The sequence below is a fragment of the Morone saxatilis genome, unplaced genomic scaffold, assembly GCF_004916995.1.
Source record: "Morone saxatilis isolate NCDOM2014 unplaced genomic scaffold, NCSU_SB_2.0 Contig2, whole genome shotgun sequence".
Lineage (NCBI taxonomy): Eukaryota > Metazoa > Chordata > Actinopteri > Moronidae > Morone > Morone saxatilis.
This window is the reverse complement of record NW_023339762.1, coordinates 1,852,467-1,863,883: the sequence shown is the minus strand read 5'-3', so window position 1 is coordinate 1,863,883 and position 11,417 is coordinate 1,852,467. Positions and strand designations below refer to the sequence as shown.

At 39.4% G+C, this 11,417-nt stretch overlaps 1 protein-coding gene across 1 annotated transcript in view; it reads left to right on the top strand.

The window, feature by feature from the left end:
- Nucleotides 1-6,789: 6,789 nt before the first annotated feature.
- The window catches only part of LOC118330547 (Fanconi anemia group A protein-like), a gene marked incomplete in the record, with an annotated part of 27,986 nt that continues 23,358 nt past the window's right edge, over nucleotides 6,790-11,417 (top strand). Inside the window, 4 exon segments of the mRNA XM_035665124.1 lie at nucleotides 6,790-6,995; nucleotides 7,893-8,005; nucleotides 9,013-9,109; nucleotides 9,498-9,652. Of these exon segments, the coding sequence (XP_035521017.1) occupies nucleotides 6,935-6,995; nucleotides 7,893-8,005; nucleotides 9,013-9,109; nucleotides 9,498-9,652 (426 nt within the window).

The following is an 11,417-nucleotide window of genomic DNA, read 5'->3' as shown; positions in this document are numbered from 1 at the left end:
TATTACTGTGATATTATTACTAGTAATGCCTTACTGCCCAACACTGTTCCAGACATGGTGTCTCTGCTGCTTTACACAATGCACACAACACAGTCGACAGGCTTCCGCTATGTCTTTGGTACAAAGTACGTTTTTTCTTCCCACAAGTTTATTCAGTTTAACACAGAATGCACAGTGCTGTACAGGAAGAGATACAATAAGAAGTACTTAAGGGAAAGTACTTGAGGTAGAATGAATGAAGGAGTACTAGTCTAAAATAACATGCGTGGAAGAAAAACTACATGAATAACAAACGATGCATAAGGCCGGTATGGGCAGTGTAATTATGTGACATGCTTTCAGTTCAGTGCACTATTGGGCAAGGTCCAGTTTTTATCAGCTTACTCTTACAGCTCTGTGTTACTGAGGTGAACTGTGACTGCAGGTTCAGAATATGCAGCTCACTGTTCACAACACAATGAGCTTCCTCTTCCTGCCTGTGAAACAGCTCCCAGCTCCAGTAAATGACAAGGAAGGTATTTTTATGTAAAGTCTGCATTTCCTGTTTACATGTGGAGAGCAGCGGCAGACTTTCATGTGCTACCATTAACACGCTTTTTCTGTGGAAATTTTGTGGTGGAAAACGGCCCAGACCTGCTGTATTGGCCCAGCAGATTTGACTGAGCTCTCAGGAATGTGGCACAGCTGTAAAGCCTCCGGGCTGAGCTGAACTTGTTGGGTATCTCACTCAGTCCCTGGAATGATGACTTGAAGAGAGAAACATGATCTCTCTCGATGTGTAACCGCTCCCCACTTCCTCATTTAGCATCTTTTTGTAGGATTTCTATAGATTTTTGTCACTCTAGAGACATGTGTCATGGACAGAGCTGTTTTCTGACATACATGAGTGTAACTGTAACTACATACATGTACGCAACATGGGCGGAACCAGATGTTGTAAACATTCGGGGCTTAGTCTAAACATATAGGGAAGGTATTGTGTACTGCAGTATATGCACAATTTTTCTAGACAGTTGAGATAATGGATTCCTTTAAAAACCTGTACATCATTTGAGGAAAACATGATAGTTGCCCAGGAAAAAAAAAATCACCCTGTAGAGCCTATATCCTGCATAGTTGTTCTCCAACTGTCTTCATTATTCTAAAACCAAAGCACAACAAATATTAAAAATGACTAATTTTCACTTCTGCCACCTAAAAAGAGACAAACATTATCTTAAGTTACTATATACTAAGTACATGAATAATAATAAAATAATAAAGACAGGGTAGGAATTTGTCATAAACAGCATTACTAATCCTGAAACATGACACTTGGTCCAGTCAGAGAGACTGAGGAGGAAATGGCACAAAGTTGAAGTTATTTTAAAAACCTAAAAGATTCAGGCCTTTTGAGAAAGCATTCTGGACTGGAGCCACAGAAGCCAGCCCTCTCCCCCACCCACCACCTCTGCAGTTAGTGGGAACTGGATAGACTTTCCTAGAATAGGACATGGGGACACAATCTGTTTTCTTTTTCATCCTTGACTTCTTGAAAAATCAAGGCTATTAAAATGTTTGAAAAAAAGACCATCGAAAGTGGTTGAATTTTGTACAAGAATAGAACCAAAGTAGTGTTGATATTTTGTTTATTATTAATTATTATTATTATTATTAGTATTATTTTCATCTTTTTAATAATTGTCTATGAGCTTCTTTAAAGCCTGCTTTAGTTCTCATTATAAATATTCTTCGTGTTGTAGCAGTTGAGCAGAGGTGTGGACTCGAGTGTTGACCATACAAAGGGAGCGGGTCCTCTTCTATGGGGTCCACCACATTCAACCACTGTGTTTCTACAGTGGCTCAGAAGGGACAATCCCCTCTCTAAATAGGCCTTTTTTGCATTTTTAACAAGTTTTTGTGGCCATTGTAGTTAGGTTGTGTCTTCACCGCTACGTGCCACTGAGTCCTATACACCGGGCCTTTAAAGGTGCAGAAAATGTAAAATGATATTTCTGATAGTCCCACAGTCTGAAATGACCGGAATATATTCATTTATTAAAGGTCGTAGGATTTAATTACATTCAACGTTGTAGTAGCAGTTTGCAACCCCCTAGTTTCACTCTCTTTCCAAGTGCTAAGGAGAAACTACAATGGCCGTGAAATGTGAGGAAAAAAAACACCCTATCTAGAGCCAGTGTTTTGTTTGTCCTTTCTGGGCCACTGTAGAAACATGGTGGTTCAACATGGCGTACTCCATGGAACACAGATAGATTTAAAAAACAGCTCATTCTAAGGTAACGAAAACACAATTCTTATTTTCAGGTGATTATACACTAATGAAAAAATACCTATCAGCATTATATTCTATTTCTGACAATAGATCCTTCTCAATGTTACACACTGGACCTTTATAGTAATTTATAGTAAATAAGTTGGTCATTGCATCAGTGGTACCTGGACATTCTGCCGTTCGGGGACAGTATTGTGGTTGCTCCAGGCTACTTGACATGCAGAACATTTATGTTTGAATTTTCATATTTAGTATGCTTTATGTGTGATCTATCAGAACCATTAAGTTTTTATGTAATCACAGTGACATCATGTTGACATCATGTAATGCCTCTGCCTCCTTCTCAAATCTTTACACACACACACACACACACACACACACACACAGACAGAGGAAATCCTGCTGAGGTCCAGATCCAGTCAGTCCTTAATCAAAGTGCTTCCCTCCAGTGACAGCAGCTCACTTGTGATTCAGACAAGAGCTGCCACTGTAACTAAACGTGTGTGTGTGTGTGTGCTCAGGTGTCACTGTGTATTGTTGTCCATGTGGTTGACAGGTGATGACGACGCTCTGTAGGACGCTGGTAGGTTTGCACTCAGCAACTCCTGTTTATATTACTATCCCACGCATTAGTGGCACAATAGGAAGAGAGGGCTCTTAAAAATTCATGAGGACACATTGCATTAAGTTTTCATGAGTTCCTTTCACCGGCTCCCGTGAGACGGTTTTCCTGCTGCCTGCCGCAATAAAGCTGGGAAGTCCAGAAAAGAACATGGGTGGCTGAGGGGGAGAGGAGCACGCTGTACACCGTGAGGAGTGATCTTCACTCCAACACACCAAGGGCAATATGGAGCCTTTTGCTGTACAGTCAGGGTCACTCAGTGTGGTTTGGCAAGGTGTGGCCCTGACTATGCAACGCCTGGCCTGATGAGTCAAACTCTTAGGTAACTCTTTCTATGAAGGTCATGTCTATAATGCATTATAAGTACACTCATGAGACATTATAATGCATTTAAAAGGCTTTAGAACACTCAATAAATGGACATAATGTGTTATAAGTTCAGCATTCATAATGCTTTATACCTCCATGCCAAAGCCAGATACCTGTTTGCAACCTTTGCTGTTATAATATCATACAATAGCTAATAACCTTATACAGTGCTGTCATTTTACTTAATGCTCTCAAAGTCATGCTATAGCGTATTATTAATATTATTTGTGGGTCTTTTTGCCTTTATTGGCTAGGACAACTGAAGATAGACAGGAAAGGGGAGAAAGAGGGGATGACATGCAGCAAAGGGCCACAGGCCGGACTGTGGGGCACCAGCTCTACCAGGTGAGCTACCAGGACCCCCACTATAGCGTATTACTGATGTTTGCAATACATTATTCCATTTCAGAAACTAAAAATGTATAATCAGTTATGACACTTTATAGCAGTTCTCTATGTGTCTTTATAACTGGCTTAGGTTACGGTGGCTATCATTTGCTGTGTGACCCAGGACTCTTCTTTCTGAAATGGAATTATGTCTTATAATACTCTATAACAGGGGTCGCCAAAGTAAAAAAGTGTAAGACAACTTTTAAAATATACACAGCAGGCCTATTTCTCAGCATTTCATTTATGTTTATACTTTATGTGTGTGTTTTAAAGTTTAGATTATTATTTAAGATCTAAACTTCTAACTTCTAAAGACCTCAACACAAACTATATTCACAGAGCCTTCGCTCTCTGATAAACGAGCCTCATCCTGCTTTAGAAAAGTGCACATTAAAACTACCAAAGAACTGACAGAACAATGGCCAAGCTTCACAGGGAAAGAACGCGCCAAAAAAACACTATATTTGTCAAGTATTTATAATTGAATAAAAGATTGAATAAAATGAGAATTGTATAAAACAAATTGCTCTTTTGTGCTCTTTTTGCACAAACTTCCTGCAGTTATTGTGCTCACTATTTACAGTTTATCAGTTCTCAGATCTGTACTGTTATTGTTATACGTTAAAAATATTATATTAAATATCCATAAAATATGTCACATAGTCAGTTTATTCAATTATAGAAAAGGGCTCCCTTGACTTTGTGAGCTTTAAGTAGCAGCACACTTTACATTGAGTAATATGACAGCACTGTATAAGGTTATTAGCTATTGTATGATATTATAACAGCAAAGGTTGCAAACAGGTACCTGGCTTTGACATGGAGGTATAAAGCATTTTGAAAGTAATACTTAAATAATTATAAATATAATACTTATAATATATATATATATAATATATACTTATAATACTTCCACCACTTATAATACTTAACAAACCTTCTTATGAGTCATAAGTGATTATAAACATTCATTAAGAGTTTTATAAAGTGTTATTAATGCATTATAATGTCTTATGAATGTGCTTATTAGGCATTATAGACATGACCTTGATAGTGTTACCAAATCTTATTTAATCAAGTATAGGTGGAACTCATTGATTTTAATCTTGCACATCACAACTACCATTGATAAGTCTTGAGAAAACACTGTGCTGCAGCTTCCCACAGCACAAAAGACAAGGCCTTCAAAACCAGGTCAGACCTCCATTATGAAAGGGGGTTAGTTTACATTGCAGTCCCACACCTGTCCATACATGCCCAACGCCCTGTCTACTGTACATACAACCAGTGGTGGAATGTGACCAAGTACATTTACTCAAGAACAGTACTTCAGTTTGAGGGACTTGTATTGTACTTTTAAGTGTTTCCATTTCATGCAACATTATACTTCTACTCCAAATACATCTCATCTATTGTACCTTTTACTACATTTGTCTGACAGCTTGAGTTCCTTTCAGATTACAGTTTTTCACATTCCAGTGTCCAGTGAAAACCACGTATCTCCAGATGTGTTTATTTGGAATGTTTGTAATAAACTGAATGATGGACCTTTAAATACCCTACAAAGAGCTTTCATTTTTTCTTAATTCCGGCAGACCTTGTGGACAAAAGTGGTATGGCAGGCATTAAGAATAACTACATAGAAAGAGCCAATCATCTAGCGCACTGGTTCCCAACCTGGTGGTCCTGAACCCCACTAGTGTTAGGGTTGCCCATTCTCATTCTGTCGAATACAGACGCCAGCGGTGTTCAGTTAGCAATCTGCAACTTCCCCTCTAGATCCCACTAAATCCTACACACTGGTCCTTTAATTTATTAACATTTGCTGTTTTAGAAGACTAACTTACTTTTGCTGTTACCTCATTAAAAAGTGAAAAAGTTATTGATTAATATTGATTTACCATTGATAATGTCATTAATTAGAACTTCATAGAACCTTTTTAAAAGATCAAGCTAATTCTGAAAATTTAAAAGACAGATGGCTTCAAAAAGCAAACTGGTCGTGTTGTGACTGCTCTGTTGCTGTGTCTTTAATTCTAAATAGAGTTTGCAGCAGTTTTATTTACTTAACAGTTGTATTTATTTAAGGTTTTTAAATACAGATACAGTTCAGCGGAGCACACATGCTCTGTTACAGTAAAGCCATGTTAGCATTTAGACTGAAGAATACATACAATAATGTAGAACAGACATAAACACTACAGGATAATAAAAACTGTAATGATATAACACGGTGCAGTAAACTGATGCTCCTATTCTCTTTAGCTGTGTCTCCAAGAAAGGGAACTAGGCTACACAACAAAAGCTCAGATTGGGTTTCAAAACCTGTTCCGTCACTCTCAACCATTTCAGACCCAAAATATTGCTCAACAAGTTCACGTGTCTCTCACTTTAATTACCAGAGCCACAGAGAAGCCACTGGGTGACGGCCTTGTAGTGTGATTATCAATGTAGCAGACACACAATGAAGGTTGCAAACTGTACCTCTAAGTCAGTGCTTTTCAAGTGGGGTTTGGGGACCCCCAGGGGTTGTTGAGAGGGTTCTGGAGGGTGTAATTTATTTTCACTATAATTCCATTCATAAGTAACATAATGACTGAATGTATGAATATTTTGGTCGTGGGTTTCATACACTTACTTTAATAAAACATCTAAAAGCAAAACTCTATCACATGTGGGACCCAGAGGCAAAATATTGTCAAAAGAGGGTCCATGTTCTTGTCTAACTGACTGCTGCATACCTGTATACCTGCAGTCAGTCAGTGGGGATGGTAAACACCTTTTTGCTGTGAAAAGTAGAAGGCGAGATGATATGACTTCTGTATCATTTATTGATCGGTTTGTTCCTTGTCCTGTGTGAGGAGATTGATCTGTTGTTTAATTCCCTGACAAATTTTGTGAGGTTAAGTTTGTTTCCATAAATACATAAACACATGCGTTGAATATTTTTTGCCATATATTAATATATTTTTATTTATTTAATACTGTTAGCCAAAGAAAGAGACTGATCATACGAACCTTTAAAACAAATACTACAACACAACAGTTGAGGCCTCCGGGTTATGTTTTGTTTGTCCCACAGAACAGTCTGTCCTGATTGGCTCTAGCACGGACCAATGAAAGAGAAGAGCGCGAGGGGAAACATGGAGGATAAGAGGAACCAAAACGGTGCTGAAAAAGCGAACCAGGCAATTCAGAAAACACTATTAATGTATTAATGTCGGAAGGCTAATGGCTCAAACATCGACTTTCTCTTGAAGCGTTTTTAAACATTTAGCCAAATGTCTCTGAGTGCATCCTGTGAGTCGGTCTCTCAGAAAAGGACTCTGTCGAGCCTCCTCGGTGAGTTGACAGTATCAGCAGATACAGTCTGAAATGAACATACAGTTTCAAAATGGCATAACCCCTCCATTCTCCCTGTTTGTGTCATTAGGATTATGTCTGTATTGTCTCGATAAATACTGACTGACGTTTGTGGCGTTAAATTAACCACCTTCGACCATTAGCATCGATATATTAAATTGCCAACTTTCTAAGTGAAGTTTGGGTGGCTCTTTATAGAGAGCCGTCCATATTTACATTTCTTTTGACAACATAACCTACTAATATAGGTTAGTAGCCTGTAGATGCTATATGTATGTACAGGCTCGGGGAGTAACGGATTGCATGTAACTGAGTTACGCAGTCAGGATACAATAAAGGTGATAAGACAGACGTCATCATCTTACAGTTACATTTAGTAAAGATGGGGACTATTTAGCAGGATTACAATTTTAAAATAGCTTTTTTTTTTTAAATACACTGAGCAGAGGAAACAACATCTTTCCTGTTTCCTTTTTCTTTTCAACGGTTAAATTCTGTTTTCTTATAAATACTAAATTAAATACTTAGCATCAATACTTCTTATTGACATTTCTTTTCTCTTGTATATATTTAATGCTGAAGTAATCCAAAAGTAAATGAAAGTAATCAAGTTACATTACTTTAATATACTGACTACATTTTCAACAGGCAGTTAGTAATTGTAGTAGATTACATTTTTATAGCAACCCTGTGTAAGTAAATGCATCATCGGTTTAGGTTGGCTAACATTTAACAACTAGCTTAGTTTTTGCTACAACTTTAGTGCAGCAAAATAACAAATTCTATTCTGTTTGGCCAACTGGGTTGACAATACTGAAACTGTGTGGCGTATGAACTCCGAAGCATTATGTATTCTTCCTGCTGCTGAATTCCCAGCTGGTCGTGTGGTGAAGAGGCCGAAGCAGGAAGACGGTCAGCGGCTGCAGGAGGCGGCGATCCAGCTGTTGGAGCAGCAGCAGAACCTCTGCAGTCTGCTCAGGGAGGTCGGGGTGAGTGTGTGGACTGAACCTAATGGGCTGCAAAGCCAACCAACAAACATTAAACTGTCATAACAATGACTGTTATACTTATCTGCGGACTGAGAAAGAGGCACGTAACTGCAGGCACAAGCGGCCCAAATCAGATTTTTTTGCTGATATGTGACTCAGATCTGTTTTTTTCATGACAGTATGAACAGCACAAATCACATGATCTTTTCAATTCTGATTTAGGCCCCTTTTTAGACAAGGTCAGATTTTTTATTTTAGTCTGACCTCAGTGTGAACAGTCACAGACTTCACTCTAGTCTGACATTTGGCTGTGGGTCACTTCAGGACTGTGACCACACTGGAATCCGATATGGGCCTCATTTAAAAAGTTACGTGAACAGGTTGCCCGGTTAGCTCAGTCGGTAGCGGCCCAGGTTCGAATCTGACCTGCGGCCCTTTGCTGCGTGTCGTCCCCCCTCTCTACCCACCTTTCCTGTCTATCTTCGGCTGTCCCTATCTAATAAAAGACATGAAAAGGCCAAAAATATAACTTAAAAAAACAGCCAAACAAAAACAAATCCGAGCAATAAACCAGAATTGAGTAAACGTAGAGTAGTAGAGTAAAGTAGAGTAGTCAGTAGTCTTTAGCCAAAAGTGGCTCAGTGGATAAAAAGGAATTTGTAATCTTATGTATCTCTGTATGGAAAGATTTGCAGCTTCTACTGACCATTTTACAGCATTTACCCTGTGTGCCATGTGATTGGCTGTGGTAGAATATATTCGTGCAACTGAAGGTTGCTTTATAGCATACAACCAGCAATTTTATTGGAATAAATACTTCAGGGTGAATTATACGTACATGTGTGACACACTGCATAAGGATGGGAATCGAACAAGTTGGGTTGACGCTAACCGGTGAGCAGAATCGATAATTTGGCATTGGTATCAATAAAATTTTATCAGTTCTTATCCCTATCACACCTTTCACTAATATGCTATTAATGTATCTTTACTGTATTTGTTGGTAGAATCCAGACCTGTGCAACCTGTTCCGCACTCAGAATGGAGAGCAGAAACAGGCAGAGCAGGAAGTCATCTCATCTGCTGGTGCGGGTTCACTGCTAGGTGAGTGTTGGACACAAGGTCTCAGAAATAGCCTCTGTGCTCTACATCAGTTTTGCCAAAGTGAAGAAGGTCATGTGACCCACTGTGGCCCAGAGACACCTGCTGCTGTACACATTCATTACGAAATAAAGGACTTTAAAACCATGAAGAAAGAAAAGTGTGACACTGCAGACATTATCAGTGTTTGATGTGTATTAGGACTCTCACATAACCATTTCATGACATCCATCTTTTTCCTTTGTTTATCTCCTGGCATCAGTTTTCAGACGTGGCTTGCTTGCTTTTATACACCACACAGCAGACTTATGAAAATGGCCCCTACATTACTTAACTTTGACGCAAAGTAAACACTGTGAACTACAGGATGTGTTGTATTGTCTGTGGACAGTGTGTGAGCTGCTGCGTCAGGCCTCGCAGCTGGGTGTCCCTGCGGCAGCGCTGGCGGTGAAGATGGTGCTGGAGAGGCTGATGGAGATCACTGGATCCGAGGAAGTGAAGGAAGAAGGGGACGAAAGGAGAGTGCTGCTCACTTTCTCTCAGCGAGTAAGTGTCTGACAGTAGGAGTTGACCTTATATTTCTCTGTGGCACAATCCAAGATCAGTGTGATCAGTGTTCAGTATGTGTGTCTTTTAGTGTTTTGACAGTGTGTCATTGTGGTTGCGTGATATGCTAATGATCGTCACTGTGCCATACGCACCTGCCACTGTCTCCCTACCACTGCTCTCTCTTGCTCATTTACCTTCTATGTAGCTGTCTCTCTCTCTCTCTCTCTCTCTCTCTGTGTGCCTCTCTCTCTTGCCTTTGACACTGCACTGATGTATGTAGGGGAGTACAGCTAAGAGGAACTGTTCTTGTTGGGTTGTGGTGAGGAAATGACTGTGCCAGCTGACTCGACTCTATTTCCATGACAACAAAGTGTCCCTAAACAGTGTTTTTGCGTAGGTAATTCCTCTCTGTAAAAGTAAGTAAAGTAAAGTAAAAGTCTCTTTCTCTCTCTCTCTATCTTTTCATCTCTCTGTATCATTCCCCTCTGCTGTTTGTGGTTAGGGGAGGGCCAGGGGGTCCAGTGGAGTTAAGAATATGAGTGGTCATTGTTTTACAAAGTCCTGCTGTTGGGTATACTCCCCATAGGCAGTTTTAGCACTCAACTGACTAACTATGGCAATGACATATATATAGCTGTTGCCTCTGAGTGCATCTGTGTGACACAATGTAACAATGGTAACAATTTGTTATTTAATTTGGAAAGAAGTGAACAAAGAACAGAGCAGTATGCCAATATACAGGCTATGTAATTCCCCATTCCCTGAAGGCAAACCCATTGTACATCTTTTCAAGGGCAGATGAAGCAAATTGGTTGGAGAACAATGGTGAACAACAAAAAATAGTGGAGACTGCAACTATAAAGATAGATCTCAAGCATACATTTTTGAAAGTCTCTGTCAAATTAATGTATTGTCAGTAAGAGGAAATTCTTACTGAAGAGGAAGTTCTGAGAAACCATCAAGGCACATAATTTCTCACACATTTTTGATGTTCACGCCTGGGTTACACAGTTCCACCCTACAATACCAACAGTGGTAGGTGTTCTCAATCCTCAAATTGATACACATTGGGCCATAGACCTGTAATTAATAAGATTTAGTCCTAGGGATCCATCTCTAATAAGATTTAATAATTCCATAATTGTCTATACTGCAGAAACCCAGACCCCTGGTAGAGAACCCCTGGATCGTACCAGTTCAAGATACAAAAATCTGAGGAAATGCCAAAATACTTTAAGCATTTATAAGAGCAAACTAATGTAACAAAACTAATTGTTAAATTTTCAGCAACAGTTTTTGTTTCCAGCTCATAGAGGCAAGGTCATTTTCAGGTCTGAACACACTGTCCCAAGGCTCACTGACAGGCAGGGTATTGCATTAATTCACACTTCTAAACAATGAGGTGCTTTTCAGGCGTGGGGGGTGACAGAGAGCAGGCCTTCAGGGACTATAACGCTGTGTAAGGTGGCATGCCCACACAGGGACCTTGAAATTTACTAACATTAGAATGACCTATAAAAAGAAAACCTGTCTGTAAAAATGCCTATATGTGATTGATGAGATAAAATATGTGTTCAGTCTCTACTAGAACACAATTAACACTGGAAGTGTGATTCGTTTTTTTGACATAAGGTTATAAAATCCACTATACTCAAGACTTGGGTGTCATAAATCATGATTATCTTGGTAAAAATGAATGAAGACCATCAATCTGTCCATTCTTAGACAAATATGTCTGTGGGGCTCTTCCAGTGGCTGGCTC